Source organism: Nannizzia gypsea, genomic scaffold, assembly GCF_000150975.2.
Source record: "Nannizzia gypsea CBS 118893 supercont1.1 genomic scaffold, whole genome shotgun sequence".
NCBI lineage: Eukaryota > Fungi > Ascomycota > Eurotiomycetes > Onygenales > Arthrodermataceae > Nannizzia > Nannizzia gypsea.
Window position 1 is genome coordinate 4756713 of NW_003345201.1, and position 21975 is coordinate 4778687.

At 46.7% G+C, this 21975-nt stretch overlaps 11 protein-coding genes across 11 annotated transcripts; 6 read left to right on the forward strand and 5 right to left on the reverse strand.

Moving 5' to 3' along the window:
• Positions 1 to 567: 567 nt before the first annotated feature.
• MGYG_01740 (hypothetical protein) lies at positions 568 to 1244 on the forward strand (the record flags this gene model as incomplete). Its single annotated transcript, XM_003177626.1, has 2 exons — positions 568 to 837; positions 915 to 1244. The coding sequence occupies 2 exons, from the start codon at positions 568 to 570 to the stop codon at positions 1242 to 1244; spliced, it is 600 nt and encodes a 199-aa protein (XP_003177674.1).
• A 429-nt stretch (positions 1245 to 1673) lies between these two features.
• Positions 1674 to 4015, reverse strand: MGYG_01741 (laccase-1; the record flags this gene model as incomplete). The annotated part of the gene is made up of 8 exons (XM_003177627.1): positions 1674 to 2048; positions 2114 to 2667; positions 2732 to 2876; positions 2941 to 2993; positions 3045 to 3419; positions 3472 to 3495; positions 3555 to 3651; positions 3722 to 4015. The coding sequence occupies 8 exons, from the start codon at positions 4013 to 4015 to the stop codon at positions 1674 to 1676; spliced, it is 1917 nt and encodes a 638-aa protein (XP_003177675.1).
• Positions 4016 to 4948: 933 nt separating this feature from the next.
• Positions 4949 to 5458, reverse strand: MGYG_01742 (hypothetical protein; the record flags this gene model as incomplete). The annotated part of the gene is made up of 2 exons (XM_003177628.1): positions 4949 to 5270; positions 5394 to 5458. The coding sequence occupies 2 exons, from the start codon at positions 5456 to 5458 to the stop codon at positions 4949 to 4951; spliced, it is 387 nt and encodes a 128-aa protein (XP_003177676.1).
• Positions 5459 to 6594: 1136 nt separating this feature from the next.
• On the reverse strand, positions 6595 to 9539 carry MGYG_01743 (hypothetical protein; the record flags this gene model as incomplete). The annotated part of the gene is made up of 5 exons (XM_003177629.1): positions 6595 to 6936; positions 7145 to 7308; positions 7365 to 7688; positions 7751 to 8704; positions 8795 to 9539. 5 exons carry the CDS (start codon positions 9537 to 9539, stop codon positions 6595 to 6597), a joined length of 2529 nt encoding a protein of 842 aa, XP_003177677.1.
• A 521-nt stretch (positions 9540 to 10060) lies between these two features.
• On the forward strand, positions 10061 to 11140 carry MGYG_01744 (ornithine carbamoyltransferase; the record flags this gene model as incomplete). Its single annotated transcript, XM_003177630.1, has 1 exon — positions 10061 to 11140. The coding sequence occupies one exon, from the start codon at positions 10061 to 10063 to the stop codon at positions 11138 to 11140; it is 1080 nt and encodes a 359-aa protein (XP_003177678.1).
• Positions 11141 to 11632: 492 nt separating this feature from the next.
• On the forward strand, positions 11633 to 13035 carry MGYG_01745 (hypothetical protein; the record flags this gene model as incomplete). The annotated part of the gene is made up of 2 exons (XM_003177631.1): positions 11633 to 11638; positions 11698 to 13035. The coding sequence occupies 2 exons, from the start codon at positions 11633 to 11635 to the stop codon at positions 13033 to 13035; spliced, it is 1344 nt and encodes a 447-aa protein (XP_003177679.1).
• A 341-nt stretch (positions 13036 to 13376) lies between these two features.
• On the reverse strand, positions 13377 to 15471 carry MGYG_01746 (nuclear envelope protein; the record flags this gene model as incomplete). The annotated part of the gene is made up of 3 exons (XM_003177632.1): positions 13377 to 14937; positions 15000 to 15270; positions 15336 to 15471. The coding sequence occupies 3 exons, from the start codon at positions 15469 to 15471 to the stop codon at positions 13377 to 13379; spliced, it is 1968 nt and encodes a 655-aa protein (XP_003177680.1).
• A 945-nt stretch (positions 15472 to 16416) lies between these two features.
• MGYG_01747 (syntaxin) lies at positions 16417 to 17306 on the forward strand (the record flags this gene model as incomplete). The annotated part of the gene is made up of 2 exons (XM_003177633.1): positions 16417 to 16710; positions 16785 to 17306. 2 exons carry the CDS (start codon positions 16417 to 16419, stop codon positions 17304 to 17306), a joined length of 816 nt encoding a protein of 271 aa, XP_003177681.1.
• Positions 17307 to 17648: 342 nt separating this feature from the next.
• Positions 17649 to 18494, reverse strand: MGYG_01748 (cytochrome c1 heme lyase; the record flags this gene model as incomplete). The annotated part of the gene is made up of 1 exon (XM_003177634.1): positions 17649 to 18494. One exon carries the CDS (start codon positions 18492 to 18494, stop codon positions 17649 to 17651), a length of 846 nt encoding a protein of 281 aa, XP_003177682.1.
• A 404-nt stretch (positions 18495 to 18898) lies between these two features.
• Positions 18899 to 19731, forward strand: MGYG_01749 (hypothetical protein; the record flags this gene model as incomplete). The annotated part of the gene is made up of 3 exons (XM_003177635.1): positions 18899 to 19041; positions 19102 to 19385; positions 19574 to 19731. 3 exons carry the CDS (start codon positions 18899 to 18901, stop codon positions 19729 to 19731), a joined length of 585 nt encoding a protein of 194 aa, XP_003177683.1.
• An 876-nt stretch (positions 19732 to 20607) lies between these two features.
• Positions 20608 to 21897, forward strand: MGYG_01750 (diphosphomevalonate decarboxylase; the record flags this gene model as incomplete). The annotated part of the gene is made up of 2 exons (XM_003177636.1): positions 20608 to 20678; positions 20760 to 21897. 2 exons carry the CDS (start codon positions 20608 to 20610, stop codon positions 21895 to 21897), a joined length of 1209 nt encoding a protein of 402 aa, XP_003177684.1.
• Between the last annotated feature and the right edge of the window lie 78 nt (positions 21898 to 21975).

Below are 21975 nucleotides of genomic sequence, written 5' to 3' on the forward strand. Positions count from 1 at the left end.
TTGCTTTCTGTGGGGGACGACGCCGGCTAAGCATTTTCAATGCTCTTGACCCTGCGGCTTTTGTCTCTTTTTTTTTTTTGATAACTAACTAGTTATGCGGGAAATGCAAAGCAGAGTAGTTAGATATCTCAAGCCATGTATAAGATGCTTTCCATCGTTCAATAACCTAGAAAGCGCGTTACTTCCCAACAGCTTTCCAGAAAACAATGAAAGTTATGCCCTGTGGTCGGCATTTTCTTCGATCCTCTTCTCCCCCGGCCTACCATCGCCGCTGCCCATGTCCGCTGTATCGCATGTTCATTCGGTGATGACAGGGGCAAACAACAACCATGCCCCAACTTCTCCTCACGAGATGAAATGACGACTTCGGTCTAGGACATTCTCTGATTCCATCTTTTAGTAATTCGGGGCTCATGATCTATCCGGTATTGCAACATGGCATGGATGTTGGGGATATATATCACCGCAGTGTCCATCTGCCTTGGAGCATCAAGCTATCGAGAACCTGATTTAATACCCAAGCAAGCAGTTTTTAAATCTTGAGACACAGCCTCAGATATATTAGCCATGAAGACAATATCACTTCTACCTTTCTTCCTGGCCCTAAGTGCCGCTGTGCCAGTCCATGAGTCTACACAGAAGCGGGATCCAGGCTGGGAAGCGCCCTTTAAGGCCGTCACCATGAGAGTTATGAAGAAGGATCCCTCTCGAGAAGAATACCTCCAGGCATACGAATCACGCTTCTGGGTTGGAGGGGAGCCTTCGACGTCCTGTCCAGACAACAAGTGCTCTGAAATAAACGAGACAGTTCTTAATGGAGGCAAAATGGATTCTCTGGTAAGTGGTCCTTTTTCTACACCCTTACCCCTTGCACTCCCTCTTTTTAGATTCTCCAGTGCTAATTGTTGGAATAGAGTGTTGGCGTTGAAGGTGGCCAGCGTATATATCTCGACGCAGACGGTGCCTTGCGATATACATCGCCATCCGACCCCGTAATGCCTCCAGGCTCACACACAGCGAACCTGAATTACGCATACGACTGGGTCTTTGTGCCAAATCAACCAGGAACATGGTGGTGGGCGTGTCCAAATCCCGAGCTGCGGAAGGGCTACTACCAGCTATTTGGCCCCTTCAACAATATCACAGTTCCCGGAATCCAAGACCCTTCAAAGTCTTGTTATAGGGCAGACGTGGCGGGATTTGAATATACCGGTCCTCTACCAGCTACATACGTGTATAACTGAACCGGTGGGATTAAGTTTTGTATTTTTTTTTCTTCCTTTCATTTTTGATGTATTCAACCAAAGTGATGATTGATGATTATGTTAACGACGAGCCTCAAATGTTTCAGTTTTCTATGCTTATAACGAGTTGATGTTATGTCCTATGTATTTCACAAGTGAATATATTCTCCTTGCCGCAGAGTCCTTCCCATTTCTGCCTTCTAGATATAAGAACTATTTCATCCGTAATTACTCTCACAGTCGCATAATTAGGACAGGCAATATATATACTGTTCCAATGATCAGTCAAACCAATAAAAGTAGATGGGATGTATTCAAGTCATCTAGGTATCTAACAGTAACACTATAACATCAAGGGATATATAGAAGAGTACAATATATTAATAAAGGAAATATATAAAAAAAGGAAAGAAAGTAGAAAATTAACCTTTATATACCAGAGTCTTCCTGGAAGTAGTCGGCGGGATAATGGTTGTCGGCATTGCCGTACCATTTATCCCAATTGTCGCACACCCGGTGCATCTCCTTGACATCTTCAGGGTGAGACTTGAGATACTTTATGACGTCGTTTTTATCCTCCAAGATTTGGAGAGCGAGGCCAGCAGAAGCATGCCATGCGATGTGGCAGTGCATAAGCCAGGAACCAGGGTTATCAGCCTTAAATGCAAGGACAACAAAGCCGTTGCTGGGGAGCAGAACGACATCCCGGCGAGGTGGATTGTCAAGCTTGAGGTTCAGGGTTTTGCTGTTAAACGGTTCGTAAGACTGCTGCAGGAGAGCAAAATCATGGCCATGGAAGTGAATCTGTTTTGATAGTGTTAGCGTTTGACCACACTGTGTGGTGGAACAATTGTCTTTTATAAACATACCGGATGGGCATTTGGAGCCTGTGTTCTCCCCAGCTCCGCTTGTTTTTCTTGCCCTGTAACAACAAGGTATACCCACTGCTCATGTGTAAAGTCGTTTGCTCGGTAAACGGACCAAGTTTCAGGCCAGTCTTCTATGTTCATGTTTTTCACGATGGGTTTAGAGTAGTTCAGCCACATTGGTTGCGGCCCGACTCCCCAGTTTGCAATTTTTGGTGCATCGGCGGGGCGACCTGGGGGGTTCCAGATATCAATGCCGATTTTCTGAGTCTTTGACATCAAGCCTGGTGCCAATAGTGGATCTGGTACATTCCATTTCTGGATTGGTTTCAGTCGCTCATATGGTTCATCGCGGCAACTTATATCGTATCCTCCCCCTTCAGATTTGGGCAGCGCCTCGGTCTTCTTTCCGTAGTATAATGCTCCCATCCTTTCATCAGGTACATGATCTTTCCGAAATCTGCTGCACCCATCTCCAGCAGGGGCCATGCGAATCCAGAAGGAATCCCCGTCCTGTACGTCTGGTAGGGTATTGAGAATGACATGATAGCGTTGGCCTAATCACATTAGATCTCCTTTCTCTCTCTTTTCGCTTTCAAGTCAAAGTGTGCTGTGACTTACCAATGCCGATTAGAATGTGAGAAGTGTCATATGGCTCCAATGGAACAAGATCGGCACCAATGACAGTAAAATTGTGTTTATCAATGGAGAAGATGAAGGTAGTGTCGGTGGATGTATTAATCAGCCGCATTAAATATTTTTTGCCCTTCACAAGATTTATGTTAGGTTCCGGGCGTACAGTTTTTCTGAACAAGCATTTGGTTACTTACTGCTTTCACAAGTGTGCTATAGGGCTTCCGGCTTGGATCGTTGTTATAGTTCCCTATAATTACCATCAGCATCAGGCTCCTAGGAAGTTAAAACTATCACATACCAATTCCATTCAGAATTTGGCTGTCCATTTCTGGGGGTATCCTGGTCTGCACTTTATAGTAGTCTTGGAAAGCGCTCCTATGAAGATGGTCACCCAAAAGGAGAGGATCAATGGATGCATCATATTCTGCACTTGAAGGGCCATGAATAGTCAAAGGACCAACTAAGCCGTCGGAGTACTGTAGAGAATAGTGGCTGTGATACCACGTTGAACCGTACTGAGTAGCTCTAAACCTGTATGTGAAGGTATCCTCTGGTGCAATGGGACATTGTGTAACACCGGGTACACCGTCCATGAGAAGATTATCGAACATTCGAAGGCCATGGCAATGGAGGGCAGTTCCATTGTATTTCAGCTTGTTGGTAACAGTTATTTCTGACCTGAGTTAGTATCACAGTAGTATATGGGGTTTCTGGGAAGTACTAACCAACAATGTCACCCCAACATGCCTCTAGCCAATTAATATGTTAATAAGGCGTCCAGGACCAAAATAGTGGGAGGAAAACTAACGAATCCAAGGGCCTGGATACTGGCCATTAAAGAGCATCGCATGGTTTGCATCCACTCCGTCGAGATTGACAGAGCCTTCATCCACCACCAAATTGTACTTCCCAGCCAGAAGGTTAGATTGTATCTTCAAACACAAAGAGGGAAAAAGGATAAACGGCAAATCTTACCTTCCTCGTCACACCCTCCGGGAATATTTTTTCATAATCTGTAGTAATGTTGAAAGCTCCTGGAGCCGGCGCAGGCCCATCACCAACCCACTTTAGCCAACCAGTTTTGCTGCTCTTGTCGGCTGCCCAACCTTTCATCGAAGGGTAATTGCACTGAATAACATGGCTGTCGCTGTCAACATTTGGAGGGGGGCTAAATGAGGGACCAGGAAGGGAACCTTTCCCGCGGGGAATGGATAAGGCAGTGGCAGCAGTGGCTAAGAAGCCAGCATTGAAAATATTATTTAGCCTCATTGTTAGGGTGGATTAAAGAATAACTTGCTGTGAGAATCAGTGATCTTGATCTCTTTGGGTTGAGAGATGAAGGTGGATCTTCAAGATATTTATATTCATTCAACCCTCCATAGCCCCGAGTGGATAGGGATATATCATCTCCATCTTTGAAGGCCACAATCGGCCTCTCCTGTGGCGGATTGTATCGCATACAAGCAGGATGGCCGAGCTCTTAATCGGAACTGTGAAGTTGTACCTAAACGACAGGCCTGGTCTTGCATACTCGAATGCAGGACGGGGAACAAGGGCGAGTGAGACAGAGATTACATCTCCGTCAATGGAGAAGAGGATATTCTCCTGCTCAACAAACCAATTTCCCGACGCATTCCTACGAGCCATACCCCGTAAACGTGCATGTCAATGCTTTCGTGGTGATCTTGCCTCCGAGTAAGCATCCCAATCCATACCATGCCTACTCATATCAAGAAAGGTTGTTGAAGGCTTGCTAGGATAACGCCGATCAGGGATTTGCCCAGAATCTCTAGAGAGAGAATAATCGTGAGCTGACTCGCGGTCATGATCTCGAAACACGCGACCAATGGAGGGGAGTTGTAAACCGTACAGGTTTCTATTTTAAGACATTGTGGTCCCAAATTAGAATTCCCACGCTTTCAAGTATGCAAGGGAGTGCATGAACATTCCAGGGGTATCGTCCCACTACTTCTCTAATTGGAAGGTTTCTTGCCACAACATGGTAGAATCATCAAGGCCGCAACAAAATGTGGTGGATGAATGTCCTTGTGTAGAGGATAACCGATATCTCGTATGCGTATTCCGAAACGCAGTTATTTATCGGGAAACCAACTGAGAAGAATTTTCCTGAGAAACAAAACTCGGTGTGGTAGGCAACGATAATCGATCTCCTTTTTAAAAAATTGAGAAAAAAGAGGTATCTTAGGATGATACCCTTGATGTCTGAGTGCCACCAAGGGCCGCCATGTCCTTCCATCTGGGATATGTCTTCCATGCATGGGGCACATGTTCAACGGAGTTGGTGGGAACGGGAGCCAAATCTCGCTGACTGCGCTGTGCCGATCCACCGAATGTGAGTCTACGGATGCATTGGGTAGATGTAGCGCCTACCTTCTTGAAGGGGAGCATGCAAGTGTGAAAAGCAATATTATTCCATCTACCGGGGGTGACGTGCAGGATGCCATTCCGTAGGTAGCCAGTTGTTGGGATGACGTTGAGAATGCGATATACGATGGAAATGTTCCTTTTTCCTTAATAGATAGTATTTCATCAACGACGGATTGTTGTTGTCGATGAAAAGAGAAATCTCTCTTGGTAGGATCCAGATTAATCGCCGTATGGAGTACTTTAGTTAAAATTGTTATACTCATTTCCTTTGCTGTCAAGCTTCTTGATATTCCCACCTTTGTGCAGATACGAGCTAGAGGGCATGTTGATTATCCTCTCCGTTGTTTTTTCAGCTTAGCTGGTGTGAAGAGGCGACTCTTTCACCAAGGAGTAACCCCACAGAGCTCGGTTGCATTTTCGGTCGATGCTCGAAATCAGGCCATTGCTTCGGCAACCCAGGATTCTATTTTTTATACCCTGAACATGCAGGATACCAGGTGGAGAACTCAAAGCCGGTTTGGACACACAATGCCGTGTCCAGGACTCTTCCAAAACACAACCCAGTGAAATAATAGTAGGTGGCGGACTCGATAATAAAATCAGCCTTGACAAAGGACTCTGTAGCTAGCTGCGCTCGGAACTCGAAACCTTGTTCCTTCGGGGGTGGTATATCGAGGGACGCGGATAGTCTCCGGAAACCGAAGGTGTCTAGCGGCTGCAGGCTTACAACCGATGCATGGAACAATATATAATACAGAGACTACTTCAATCGATCGTATGAGCTCGGGCTTCGTTGATGTCCTGGTCCGGACGCTGTGTCGTAAATATAGCAGCGCATGCTAGGCCATGCTTGTTTCCTGCGGCGTGCATCGTGCATCTTGCTTGTATTTCTTGGACTTGAAAGCACTTCTCTCTCAGTGGCTTGAACGAATCCAACCCTGTTCTTGTCATCTAATAACACGCCGTCAGTGGAAAGCAACGGTTAAAGTTCGATGCATCCAAGAGTCCAGGATCCTCAACTAGTTCGGAGTTCATGGTGTTTTTGATACTGATGCCAAGGATAATGCTTGGCGATTATCACCGGGCCGAAGGGGCTCCCTTGCCAGGCAGTCAGCTTATCCGAATGATACCGATTATGAGGAGCCAAGCGGCATTGCATGGAAGGAAGTTCGACGTAACGGTGTGGCAGGCGTGGCATGTTCTTATCATGCACTCATGAATCGCATGAACCCTAACCGAGATTCTATTCACATCCAGTCAGGACTAACGTCTAAACTCGCTCCTCTATGCGAAGAACAGTATCCAAAGTACAAAATGACCTCGTCGGACATATATAGCTCAAAAGCGAAAAAAAAAGCCCAACGCAAAGTTGTTCCCAACCACCAGGACTCCTCAAAATGGCCGTACGGGGGTATGCAACGAAATGATCAAAACATAGAGAAAGAAAGGGTCACGGCAGGTTACCAGCCCACATTTATTCCTATTCCTTGGCCCGTGTAATCGACAGTTTGCCTATATTCTCCCAGCCTGACTCCGATGTCAGCCAATAAATCGAGATGCAGGGCCCCACCCAAAGCATCCTTTAATGCCTGGTAGCCTGCACCGGTCAGGTCAGGGTGGACAGGGAGTCTCGGAGAGAGAGACGACCCTGGCGGGACTGCGAAAGACATATCGTATTGAATTGTACCAACAGGAGACGTGTGGTTGAAAAATGACGTGGCGTTGATGTGCGTGATATAAAGAGTCTCTGACGAGAGCGGCGACATAATTGTAAAATCGGCAGTAGACGTCAAAAGATGTAACTACTCGGAAGGAGAGCGAAGTAAACATTTGCTTTCTCAGAATTTCCATCCAAGAATAAGGGAAGGTGAAAACGTGTTCAGGAAGGTATACGGGCCGGCATAGTGTGCTGAGCCAGCACAACCCGAACTCCGGCTCGGTAACGGAAATAGTCCCGCAGCCAAGGGTAGGTGATCAAGTCTCAAAATTCTGGAGAAGGGACAATAATACCGTTGCATCTTTGATCAATGATCCGCTGTTTCCATCCCCCTGGCCAGGAAGGTGTAGCTTAGGGAGAGGAACTTCAATCTCAACCTTGGATAATGCTTTGCCAAGTCGAGGGAGTGATGGGATAGTGTTTGTATATGCCTTGAGGGTAACGGTTGTGTTTTTCCCTGAAAAGCTGTTAGCTTCTTTATTTAGAAACAGTTTGAAAGTTTATGGACGTTACCCGAAACACATTTCGACACGAGGTCCCGCCCTGCAGTCGCGCCCTCCTTACTGCCCGATTCCAAGGGGCTCCACAACGCATCGATCTTGACTCCTGTATTTTGCCCTGGGTGAATATGAAGGTTATGCCCGATTATATGCGCAACATCGCTAGAATTATGAACCAATTTGATGTCGAAGTAAGGCATATGTGCAGTGTAATTGGTCGGGTTGGTAAAATCCACAGTAACCCGGGAAAGTACGCTATCCTTCGTGGTTTCAACAACCTTGATAGACTGCATATGAAGATTTATATCGTTAAAAGTAGCGCCTGAACCGTATGGTGCTTTGGGACAATTAGTACCAGGTATCACTCCTATGCCTCTTATTGGAGTGTATTAGACTCACGTCGAACGATGATATTTCCACCGGAAGGAATGTCTCGGACGATAAACTCGCCAAGGGCTGACTGCAGCTCTGCGTCGACATGGGCATCGACTCGAAGGGGGATATCTTGGCGTTCGAAAAGCATCTTTTGTAGGACTTCAGATAAGAGATCCTCATCCGTTACCTGCAGGGGTGCCTTTTGAATATCGAATTCTACTACCATTGTTGGCTTTCCATCTGAGTCATCTACGACTCGTCGGACTCTTGCATTCTGCCACTCCTTTATGTCGATAATGCCAAGTTTGTGGTCATGATAGAACACATTAGCATTGGTGCGGACCCGTGAGACGTTCACAGGGACATCAAGCTGCCTGGGTAAATCAACAACAGCTTGTACCAATGCTGAAACCTTGGGCATAGATTCTGGGGTATTTGGTTTCGCAAACGGGCTAGGAAGGTAGAATTGAACATTTTTCATCGAGAAGCGTTTAATTAATCGTGAAAACCCTGGGCTAGTAAAAGGGAATGGGATGGTAACACTATTCAGCAGTTCCTGTAACCACTGAGGGACAGCCGGAGAGACCAGGGATCCTCCACGTACATAAATTGTGGTAACGAGTCCACGAATGTACTTACTGATCAACAAATCAAGTGGCGACGTGGTAGTTCCAGGACAGCTGCTAATTAGTTCTTGCGGAACCTTGGGTGCAAAGCCATGCATAGATATGGTTACTGGTTCGCTCGGCTCAATACTCACTGAGTCTGTTGTGGCATTCGCCACCATAATGTAGGCATCATCAGGAGCGCAGCTAGGAACAAGTATATTGAACTCGACAGGTGGTAATGTCAAGTGGACAGGGTACCGATTCGAGATTGCAACAGACACATCAGCAACTATGGCTTTTGATTTGCCGGGACCCGAACGCTCATGAACATCCAATTTGGTAATGTTAAAATCCGGAGGAGAGGAGAAGTCTAGAAAGAGTATTAGCACTTTTTCATAGAAGTATTCTTTCTTTAAAGGGGTGAGATGAGAGCAAAACAGAGGAGGCGTGGGAACCGGACCTTGAAGTACCACAGTCTCTGTAATATGTTGTGATCCTAAGTACAGAATACCAGACTTCAATGGGACCTTCGCCATTCCTTTAAGGCTCAATTGAGCGATATTCCCTTCAATAAAGTCACTAATAGCTCCCTTGATTCCATCCGGATCACCCGTAGCCAGCTCTGCAATAAAGTCGATCTCATTAAGATATCCATTTCGAACAGTAACTTTGATCGGAGGAATGGTAACAGTGGCCAGCAGTGCATCATCATACTCTGGGAGGTATACTTCCACCATCGAGTTTTCGGTCTCAACCTCACGTCCTATCCAAGTGCCGAATCTGCCCAGATCCCGGATGGTAGGGTTCTTCACACGAGATGCATCCAAAACTAGGGTACCACGCACCCTCGCTTTTATTCCAGAGGGCGTAAAAGATGTAATAGAAAGACCGGTTGGCTTGAACGTGGTGGCTTCTTGGACATATTGTTTCATCATCGATGGGGCAGCGAATCCTAGGATCAAAATGGCAATGACTGAGAGACAAAGAACGACGAGTGCGGTCACCGTAGGCCATCGCAGCCCACGCTTCTTCTGCTGAGCTACCGAGTCGGCGGAATCGTCATCATCCTCTAGGTCTTCGTCCCTATGAGCAAGTAGTGGCGTTGTTTCCGACAAGCCTTGGTCGCGATCGTGGTCTTCCGGGTGGTTAAACGGCCGTGAGGATTGCCATTTCCCCGGTGAAGAGGTGGTACTATTATTGGTCATCCTGTCTGAATTGACAGCGGTCTAGGGTACGTGTTATCACAGCGAGAACCACAATGAAATCTCCATAGCCTTCGATGTTCCTGGGTTGCATGTCGTCTCTCTCAACCGCCGGCAATGATGTCAAGCGACGACGACTGAAAAGCGCCTGGAAGCGCCGCCTGACGTTGCCTGCTTGCGTTAGCGCGAGCGTGACCGGGGCTCCGCATCCACTTGATTATGTAATAAAACCCAGTATTAAGTTGTTCCGTTGTTCCTTCTTTTTAGCCGTCGATGACTCTTGTGAAGAAGCACAAACGGCGACAAAGAAAAGGAAGAGAGTTACTAACACATCTGTGAAAGTCTGAACAAGGTAAAATATTCTGCTTGTCTTTTAACTGCCCTTTGGTTCAATTGGTCGGCGTCTGTTCGCCTTTTGTTGCTCTAATTTATTGACTTTACGTACCCCTGCAGTAATAACTGGAGCTTCAACGTGAGCAGCCAGGGACGTCCACTTGTACCCAGTGACATAAAGATCGAATAAGATGCATTCCATTCTTCGAAGAAGATGCATTGGGCACATTGCAAAGCTCCAGTCTCGGCATTACGCTACTCCTTCGGCCATATCACCAAGACATCTCCTCTCCATTGCAGACCTTACCCCGGCAGAGTTCACCGCTCTAGTCCGAAATGGCCTGTCTCATAAACAGGCAATCAAATCTGGATCTACTCCGGAGACTCTCAGAGGCGCATTGTCTGGCCAGACAGTTGCCATGGTCTTCCACAAGCGAAGCACGCGAACCAGAGTTTCTACGGAAGGAGCGGTGACACGCATGGGTGGTCATCCGATGTTTCTTGGGAAAGACGATATCCAATTAGGTGTTAATGAATCTCTTTACGACACTTCGGTTGTTCTCTCCTCCATGGTATCATGCATTGTTGCCCGTGTTGGGCCACACTCCGACGTGGCCAACCTTGCCAAGCACTCGACCGTTCCGGTGATAAATGCTCTGTGTGACACGTTCCATCCCCTACAAACCATAGCCGATTTCATCACGATAAAAGAAACCTTTGCACCTCAATCTATCTCAAGTCAGAGTGCATCGTCTTCCCTGGGGCTGGAAGGGTTGAAGATAGCCTGGGTTGGCGATGCAAACAACGTGCTGTTTGACCTTGCCATTGGAGCAACTAAAATGGGAGTAGATGTCGCTGTTGCCACTCCCAAAGGTTACGAGATACCCACTCATATTGTTGACCTTGTTAAGAGTGCGGAAGAGGGTACCCGAAGCCCCGGTACACTGACACAGACCTGTTCCCCTGAAGAGGCGGTCAAGAAAGCAGATGTGATTGTAACTGATACTTGGGTATCCATGGGGCAAGAGGAAGAGAAACTACAGCGCTTGAGGGCGTTTGAAGGGTTCCAAGTTACTACCGAGCTCGCAAAACGCGGAGGGGCTAATGAAGGCTGGCGTTTCATGCACTGCCTCCCCCGGCACCCTGAGGAAGTCAGCGATGAGGTGTTTTATGGAGAACGATCTCTGGTGTTCCCGGAAGCTGAGAACAGACTCTGGGCTGCGATATCGGCTATTCAGGCCTTCGTGGTGCAGAAGGGGCAAATTGTCTGAGCGTTGTCCTACCCTTTTTATCATAGAGCTCTTTTCTCATTTTGGGTTTTTACTGTAGCAAATTACCGTTTCAAAAAGCGCGATGTTATAGAAATATCACAATCTAAAAGGCCCATATTCGTTGGGCTCTCATTATTGACTTGGTACAACTTCTACACCCTTCGACCTCTTACGTTATTTCAAGCCTATATTTCACGTGCTTTCTCTTGTCCACATGCCTTATCGATAACTGATGTAGAATGGTCTGTGCGTTGCATGAGGTTATCCATTCTAGGCTTAGCGCCCATTGCTTTCTCCCCACGACGGGAACTTGGATCGGAAGGTCCTGAAGACTTCATTTAACACCGATACAGCGGCCAGCCAGGGCTCAATACGTGAACAACACATGGGTTATTGACAATTTGATAAGTCTGTGTTAGCAGAGGCTGTAGAGGGTGTTTTTGTTTCCCTAGGCCAAGCGCTAAATTCAGGCTGCTCTTCGTAGCTACTACTATGGAGGTTCGTGATGGACATACCACCGGCTATAAGAGTATCTAACATCTAACACCTCTGAATAGTCGTTAGCCAACTCTGAGTCCTACGGGTTTCGTCCCCGCCGTTCTCACACGTCATTGCAGCACATTTCTATGGCACCATTAAGCTCCCGATTGCCTCTTGACTATGATGCCGAGGATGAAAACTACGATCTCTCCATCGACCAAGATAGAGCTGGAATAGGTCCTGAGCAGAGTACATACCAACCTTCTAATATGACCAGCTCATATCTCTCCAGTATATCTGTGCCTGCAACCCCATCACTGCTATCTCAATCTCGAAATGTGTCCCAGACGAATCTTGCGAGAAAGAAGAAGGACGCTCAAAGGGCGCTGATGAGCGAATCACGTTTATATGCCCTTGATGTTGCAGGACCGCTACACCATCAGCAACTACGACATCACAAACGATCTAAAAGCTATAATCCGAGAAGCAGAAAGGTAGGGTCTAGCGGAACATCTACACCACGAATGCCAGACGATGAATGGATACTACGGACCGGTTTGGCGCTGGCGTCATCAACCCGTGAAGAAAAGGGCCAGTCATGGTTAGTCAAACGGGAAAGCTCCACCAGCCTCGTTTCACATAACGAAGATGGACAGAAACCCCATAGTCGCGGGAGACAAGAATTTCAAGGTCGTCGGTCAGGAATATCGACTCCTCTGGCCCGATCAAGGAGGGGTTCCCATTCCCATGCAACAAGCAAACGCTCCAGTCGAGTTGACCTTGTTATGACACCATCTCACCACCCTACAGGACAATCTCTCCAGTCTGGTGCTGTTACCCCGCGGTCAAGAGACATTCCTGGGCTAGTTCCTGATTTTCTGGATGAGTCAATTCGAGAAGAACTAGCTGCTTTGCAGACTCGTTTGCCCGAAGCTGGAAATACTGCAAGCCGTGAAAGTGGACAAAGTAGCACACTACCCATGGCATATCAGGAATACTATGATTCCGACTCAAGCGAAGAAGATTCTGATGATGAAGAGTTTAGTGAAGTCGAGGTGCATCGTCTCACTCGGGAACGTGGCCTTGGCCTAGGCTCATGGATAGATAGATTGGTTGAATGGACCGTATTTGGTTCCGAGGACGAATCAGTTCAGCCACCTATCGCGAACAGTACTTACCGACCTGGACAGAGAGCACATTTCTATACTGATGGCAACGCACAAGGAGCGACTGAGCTAGGCTCTACAGATCAGTTAGAAACTTTATCTGACTCTGGAACCGAAAGAAACTACGGCTCCGATACCGATACGGAAATATTATCAACATCCATGAAGATTGCCCCTGCAGATGTAGAGGGGGGGTGGACAAACGACGTAAGATGGTTGTTACGTGCTGCTGGTAATGCAGTATTATAAATTTTGGTTTTTTTATACTCATTTGTGGCTTCAAATGCTTTAGTTATGTAGATAATACTCACACCTTCTGGCATGGCAAATCTAATTCCCAGTCAGACACCCTGCGGCACTTTCCAAAATACTTTTATAGTTGCCTTCGATTACTGCTGGTAAATAATGAAATTAGTTGCCTTTGGCGAAAATAAGATATAGTAATAAACGAAATCACCGTTATTCAACCACATACTGCAATCTCTTCCGAAGTTCCGCAGAAACCAACAGTCTTATCATGATAAAAGACAATAACATGTTGATAGTTTGATTAAAAGGGTATTATGACTTCTATCTAGCATTTTTCTCTTTCATACATCGGTTTTCTTCGCTGCTTCTCTTGCTAATTGCAAATCTTGTCCTACAACACCAACCTCATTCAAATATAAGCTAAACGCCCCCAGTAATTCCGATAGCCCACTTTTAAGGGTGTCAATCACAATCTCAACTTGCTCTACTGATCGAGAATGCTGCACCCCATCCGCGCTTGTTGAGTCAACATCGCTCCAATGTGGCTTCAGGCCATCCTTGCCAACAAATGATTCAAGCGTCATGATCGTTCTAGTGAACAGCTTAACCACGGAAGGGACATCGGCCTGGACTTTACCGAACTGATCTTCCTCCAAACTTGCTATCAAAAGGCATTTTAGAGACTCTGTAGCATCAATTATAGCTGCAAGCTTCGAATGCGGGGAGCCCAGTACAATCCCTCGTAGGCGATTGGAAAATGACTGCCTGAAAGGAAACCCGACCGGGGATTTCATGAACTGTTGTATTATAGGGTTAGGCGGACCGCTTGCGCTCGGGGGGCTCGTTAGGAGCTTCAGTTCCTGTGCTGAGTTGGATATAGTGCGCTTCTGCTCTGGGCTTAACAGAGAATTAGAGGCGTGATTTATAGCTGCACGAGCTCTGGCCTTTGCTGCAGGTGTCCAATCCTGCGATTGCCCATAGGACTTAGCCACGGTGCCAAATGCAGCTTCAAATTTTTCTGAACGTGTATTAGGTTTAGGCGAGGCAAGTAGAATATTTTCAGTTTTAGATGGTTGTGTAATTCGAGGCAGAGTTTGTACCATCTCCTGTGTTTTTGATCCAGACTCTTGTTGGCTATCGGCGGTACCCTTGGCTTGTGGTTGAGGGTTTTGATGTTCTTGTATTCTCGTTGTAATACCGTTAAGAATATTCTCTGATGCTTTTAGTATCTGGCTCCAGGCTGAACCTCCGTTTCTATCAATATCTTTGAATATTTCCTTCCGTCTGTCTGGGAATTCTTGGCTGATAAGGCAAAGCTCCCAGAAAGCAAAGGCTAGCACTGTCTCCTTCTTTGATTTTAGTCCATTAATAAGGCTTCCATTAGGGTCCGCAACACCAGTTGTGAGTGGACTGCCCTTCTTAAGCGGGGCCTGGCCGAGGAATGCAGAGAACAGGAAATTTGATATCTGCCATAGCACAACGAGCAGAGAGCCAGATGTTGCGGATCGAAGATGGAACATTATGTTGGAAGGTGGAAGCAAGCCTGGCGGATCAGCTGCGGACCGTGGAAAATTCCAAAAAAGCTTTGCAAAGTACAGCGTCCAGCTCCACGCGGTTCGACGGAAGACGAGCATATAGAGTATGGGGCCGAGAACTGCAGTAGAGAAGCCAATAACAACCGATTCAAATATAATGTTAGGAGCAATATTGCTAAACTGCACAGAAAGCGGAGCTAGGCGGTGTGTTCTCCGGCTGGTTGTGAGAGGACTTCGCTTTGTGACTGGGACGGGGACCTCATCCATGTCGAAGTACAGATGCAGTGATGATTGGACAAGAGCTAACATAATGAAGAAACAGTGAAGGTATATCGGTCGTTCGTTTAAGTGTGATCGTTCATATGACCTAATTCCAGCGTATTAGATTCGGGTTTTAATCAACTCAAAGATACCATTCGCATAACTTACTTTCCGGGAATCACCCAGTTCAATTGGGCATCAGCTGAGGAAGACCATTTGTAAACTTCACTAAACCACCATGCTGAGAACATGTACCAGACAACGGTTTGTATGGAATTAAAAGACAGGGCGGAAAGTCTGATGTTGTGAAAATGAGATGTTGCGATACGCGCGCCGACGTGCATCTGCCCGACTCGTAGTATAAAAATGCATAGCCCAGAAATAAAAAGAAGCAGAGCTCGAACTCCGCAAGGCCCGATAGGAAACCATGACCAAAACACTTGAATTAAAGTAATTAGTTAGGATTCTAGTTTTAGAAATGTTGTATTTCATGTTGACACTTACCGGATGTCTTGACTCCAATGAAAAACGAAACGGCATAACACGCCAGAAGCGCAAAAGCTGAAGCGTGGACAAATCTTCTATGAAGCGTAGACGTCAATATCCGTCTATACGGCCTCAACTTGACAGATGCTGCCATGGTGGTGGGATGATAAGAGAGCTTCTAGCAGGAGGTAGTTGGTGGTTATCGCATAGCTTGGTGATGTTGGAAGCCGAGAGGCGCTGGATGGCTAATTGTATCTAGCCCACTGAAACGTCCACATAGGGCGACTAGGAAGCGTGGACAATACCCGTCGGTATACGCGCAGGGAGGAATTCGAATTGACAGTGAGCTCTTGCTTCAACAGCTTTGCTTTTCTTTAATCTCTATCTCGCTGTATTTTTTTGTCGCCTGAAGAAAGTCAACAAGCAAAGCCACCTAGCTCGGCCACCAGCCTCATGTGGCGCAGTTGGTACCTGATTATGTAAGTAGAAGTTACAGCATGCTCAGTATCGTTGAGGGAACGAAGTCGAAGTGGCCATCAACAGGCTACCATTACTAGACACCATAGAGGGAATTCGTCCATTATTAACTTTTTATTTCTAGTGCTATATAGTAGAAGCTATAGGCTACAAGAACACAAAAGGGTGAAGCTGCCATCGCGGATACCCAGTTCCACAATCCCTTAAGGGCAAAGAGATGCAAATCCAAGACACTGTCATATAATATCAGCACTCCATAAACTCGAATTTACTTCTATAAACGAATATTCCGTACCTGCTACATTTGTATGAGCAGCTTTGAAAGCCAGTCGCGCTTAGCGGCAAACGTTGCGCTTATGATAGCGAATAATAAGCCGGTCCTGAGATGATAATGGAAAGCTGTGCGGCGGAATACCTGCCTTTTCCAGCCAATGAAGAGCTATCACATGACACGGCGATCGGCCCTGATGACGCTTTCTTCTCCAGCTCAAGGAACGACGACCAACAAGCAACAAGCCTTCATCTCACTCACTTCCATGTCTAATATACACCAGAACTCATATTTCTCTTAGCTGTTTCTCTACATATCAGCGCTTCTGTTTGGTCTCGAATACTAGTTGGGATGTCATTCGATAGGCTATCGTCCCTGGAAGCGCAGCCATCAGGCAGGCGCCAAGCGGACTCTGAGTATCATGATGATCCGGAGTTTCAACGCCTGACCGACTTCCTTTCTAATAAAATATTCACTTTGACCTCTAATATTACTCGGCTATCCAACCAAATATCACTTCTTGGGACAAAGCGAGATACAGACCGTGCAAGAGAGAGAGTACACAATCTTCTTGAGGAGACAAGAGAGGGGTTCCGGGAAGCCGGGGAAGGGGTCAAGAAGATTCAGGCATGGGAGGATGTCACTGTGAGTGCAATCAGCAATGCATTTCATAATTCCATGCTTGTGCTTTGTTTTACTAATACAATAACGCCGCCCAGCCTGCTCAAAAATGGACGCAAGACAACCTTTCATCCAAATTCAAATCTACCCTTGACGAATTTCAAGCCGTCCAGCGCCGGGCCCTTGAAAAACAACGCGCATCCACCGCAGCTGCACGAACGGCCATAGAGGAATCCACTGCACGCGCTGGCCCCGAAGGCGAGGAAAGCCAGAGTCTACAGCAACTCCAGGAGCAACCTCGTCTCGCTTCGCAAGACGATGTTGATTTCCAAGAAGCGCTCATTATCGAACGTGAAGCTGAAATCCGAAATATTGAACAGAGCGTCGGGGAACTCAACGAGCTATTCCGAGACGTTGGTCATATTGTTCGAGAACAAGGCGGACAAATAGACATCATCAGCGAGAACGTATACAACACCAGAGATGACACAAGAGGAGCAGAGCGTGAGCTTCGAACTGCGAGCAGGCATCAGAAGAATGCTCGGAACAAAATGTGCTGCCTCCTAGTCATCATGGCTATCATCCTAGTTATTATTGTGCTGGCAGTTGTGCTAAGTTGATTAACCAATGTTGAGATTGAGGTAAACGGGCTAATTGAGCCGCCGACTTGTATCATTTTTTTTTCTTTCTTCCTACTGTTTCTCGAGGAGTTTACGGCGAATGCGTTCTTTTTACTGCTTATTTTCTTATTTCATATGTTTTTCTGCTGTCAGTTTATTCTCAATCTAGAGCTCACCAGCTATATTAATACCCCAGCCGCTTTTGGCGGAGATATGACGAGAGTGGAGGCATCTAAGTTTTTGTTTTTGCTTTGTTCTTTGTGCATATACATATATCTTACACATATCTTACAATTCCGACACCTTTGCCATATTATCGTTATCCGTAAACCCTGCAGCCAGTTACAGGCCTACGAACCGGCTGGCTCTCATTCTTATACCTTCCCAGGAGTTTAACTTCGGCCGAACATCTAAAAAGAAGTTCAACTTGCCTCCATCTCCTCTTTGGTTGGATTTGCCCTGATAGAAATCAATAACATATTCTAACCTTGCGCCGTCACATCGCTCAACAACCCAATCGTGCCGGTCAAAGGGAAGCTGATAACCCAAAAAGCCATTCCATCTTGCACGCGGACTCAAATATTGGCTCTCGGCCCCTAACCCCCGGAAAGAGTATAATTTGGGCCCTCCGCATTTTTTGCTTCCAGGATCCGACGTAGGTCCCTTTGATTCCCAGTCTAATATCTCCGCCCAAGCTCGTTCGTTCACAGCATTATGTATTGGTATTATCGACGCCACGGATGTGGCTAGTTCAGTCGCATTTTTTGTAGATGAGGGTGTGTTGTTTTTGCGCAGTACTGCATCGAAGAATTGTCGTTCCGATGGATATATCCAGTTTCCGGTTTTGCCGTCGGCGCCGGTTTCGGATTCAGCATTCGAGGGTATTCCGTGTGAAGCAACCGGTACTGCAGGCTGTTGCGCGTATGGGGACGTAGGAGGTGGTGGCTCTTCAGAAACTGGTTTGCTAGAAGGTAATGCTCGTGGGATACTACTGACTTCGCGATCGGTAGAGAGGGGTCTTTGAAGCTTAGCCGGACGTTCTTTTGAGTCCTGGGAAGGAATATTGTGTGGTGAGGCGTTCTTATTTTGAGCTAGCCAGATCTCTCGAGTCTTATGGTCGACTGGACAGCCATCGGCTGCCGGTTTGGTTTCCGGAGGTGAAACGGGCGTACTGACACTGGCACCCATGGCTAGAATGATCACCAGAAAATTTCAATCAGTATTTACCAGACACTAAGAGTTTGCGTTTGATGATAATCAACTACTCCATGCCGATAACAGGAAATTTGAAGGAAACGCTCAAGCTCAATCTTTTCTTGATGATAAGTACCGAAGGAAGCGCTGAGAGTGGGTCCAAGCGGTTCTCGGATTATGCATGTTCCGTGCCGCTGGTTTAACCTTTTTAGGTAAAAAAGGTTAAATCCCAAACTTTGTTCACGGTGTTGACTTCCTGGACTATCAAATGTACCCCTTACGTCCTAGGCTCCTCCGGCAATTGACCAAGTATTGATCGCTGGTGGGCGCAATGGGCAAGTGAACATCAGCTCGCAAGAGTCTCTTGTTTGTTTATTTCCCATAAACTGGTTTGTTATATGGCGAATTTGCTTGGCCGTACTTTGACCAGCCACAAGTCATCTTACAAGCCCCCTGAGATCCTTAAAGAGGCATCACTCTACAAAACTGCCATTATACCCCAGTCTGACAATAAATCAAACCTTAAGCATACTAATCAACTGTATATCAAAGTACTCCTTGGTCAGTTATACTTGATATCCCTAGTAATGTTGCGATAAAGGAGCTTGTGTCGGAAATGGAGCTACGCGGACACCAAGCATCCAGCAATACAAGAATGCAGATTTATCCGCCAAGCAGTGGATGTTACTGAGAAGGGTGAAATTGAATATTGGTCCCCTTCACAACCATCCGTAACCAAGCGTATGGCTCTCGAGTGGATAGACACAGATCTTTGGCGCTTGCGCCCGCACAGGAAACCGTTCTCGAACCCTAATCTACCAGCAATTTTTACCAAGATCCGTTCTAGAAGCACTTCCAGAAAACTAGAGGAGTTCACACCGGTTTGTGTCTTCGCCCACCAGTCTTCTCGTATGTGATTCTAACAACATGCAAATAGATGTGAACCCAAATAACATATTTCTGCCAAACCTGGAGCTTTAAGTCCCTACGGTGAAGCTGGGCGGTCTGGATAACGATATTATTTGAGGTATTGGAGATATATGTTCTTGTACATCAAGTCACTCACTTCCTAGCAGCCTTTTCTGAGGGCGTTGCCAAAAACCACCAAGGCGCTCAAACTCAGGAAAGTCGAGCCCCAGAAGTACGGAGAGACTTGGGGTATGGTATTCGTCAGATATATGGTCTTTGGGTGTCACCGTATGGTCATCTTGCCCAGAACACCCGGCAATAATAACTTGTATAACTAAAGGACTTAATACAGATCACGCATTGGCTCATGTCAGCTACCCTCTTTGGCCCTCGGAATAAGATATTCCAGGGTCATCAGGCCGCATGGTGTTTGGCTAAGATACTTCGACTCATCAGATAAGATTTCCCGAAAATTCTGAATTTATAAGTGAGTTTGAATTTGCACAGGCCATAGAAGGTGGCGGGTATCTCGACCCTAAAACAGGTGAAGCAAAGGCATACATCAGTGTTAGAACCACCAGAGAAGAGTTATCGTGAATTCCTCGGGAGATACGCTCGGCGTCTTGCATTGATTTCATAGAGCGTCTTCTTATCATTGACCCATCCAAGCGTCCAATAACAGAGATGGCTTTGGAGCATCCTTTCGTCAGATCTATCGCTGCTTAACGGTGGCCGCAGTAGTTAGTTAGAGTCGTCCAAATATCTATAACTACCATGCCAACTATGTCATTCCCTCTTCAGGCGAATACCTCAACTTTACACTGGTGAGCCTTTGCGACGTGGATATACGGAGTAGTTAACAGTAACTACCGAAATCCATCTATCTCCCTGGTCTAATGTAATATCTCTAACTAGCGTATATCAAGACACTCTCCCATCGACCAATAGAGATGTGATTCATCGCTTGCTCAATAATTGAGGCGTTCTGCGGGTACGTCAATAGTAGCTGTAGCTGCAGTAACCACTTAAATAGATCCGTCCATATTTAAGAGTCGGTCTGCTCCCTCCAAACTGCTCCATCCCCAACCCCGCCAAAAAAAAGCACAAAAACCAACCAAGCTCACCACTTCAGCTTTGCCCCCTGGCTTCTTCTAACAATTTACACGCAGGATTGACACACACGCTGAGGGTATTGAAGATGGCTGCTGCTAATGACCAGATAGTTTACCGTGCCAGCTCGACTGCGCCGGTCAATATTGCTGTTATCAAGTAAGCAGAGACGCCGCCAAAAGGGGGGAAATAGAATGAGCTGTTCATAGACCTGAGCTGACCGTCTTCCACTCTGTACAGATACTGGGGAAAAAGAGACGCCACTCTCAATCTGCCTACCAATTCCTCACTCTCGGTGACTTTGTCCCAGAGCTCTCTTCGCGCATACACGACTGCGTCATGCTCTGCAAAGTACCCCGCCGCAGACGGCGACACTCTTACCCTCAATAACAAGCCGCACAGCGTCCAAGGCTCACCGAGAACTCTTGCCTGTCTTGCAGACCTACGATCCCTCAGAAAACAAGTTGAATCTTCCGACCCATCCCTGCCCAAACTCTCCGCCTATCCTCTCCGCATTGTGTCTGAAAATAACTTCCCCACGGCGGCTGGACTGGCTAGCTCAGCTGCTGGATTCGCTGCTCTCGTACGTGCCGTTGCGAACCTATACCAATTACCTCAGTCAGCTAGTGAATTAAGCAAAATTGCCCGCAAGGGATCTGGCTCTGCTTGCCGTTCGCTGATGGGTGGATATGTTGCCTGGAGAGCTGGCGAAAAGGAGGACGGTAGTGACAGTATAGCCGAGCAAGTTGCTCCTGAGAGCCATTGGCCAGAGATGCGCGCTCTCATTCTGGTTGTCAGTGGTGCCCAGAAAGAGGTACCAAGCACAGAAGGAATGCAGTTGACCGTTGCTACGTCGACCTTGTTTCCCCGCCGTGCCCAGTCAATTGTGCCAGAACGTATGACTGCGATTGAGAGATCTATACAAGAGCGCGATTTCGAGGCGTTTGCAGAAATTACTATGCGAGACAGCAACGGTTTCCATGCCACAAACTTGGATACCTGGCCACCAACCTTCTACTTAAACGATACCTCCCGTGCAGCGATCAGGGCAGTCCATGATATAAATCGTGCAGCTGGACGCTCTGTATGCGCATATACCTTTGATGCTGGTCCCAATGCCGTTATATACTACCTGGAAAAAGACACTGACTGTGTCCTGGGAACCTTCAAGTCTATCCTGACTTCCGCGAATGAGGGTTGGGAATCATCAAACATCAAGAACGTGAACTCGCTCCAACAATCTGTCGACTCTCGGGCTGCCGAGCTGCTTTCCAAGGGTGTAGGAAGAGTGTTCTTGACTGGCGTTGGTAGCGGCCCGATTAGCAAAAAAGAGCACCTTGTTAGCGAGTCTGGCGAGATATTGGCTACCGCTGCATGAGTCCGTGAGCATTTCGTTATTTCTCATACCTTCAGTGATGGGGTATTTTTTCCATAAGAAAAGAAAATAAATATAGTA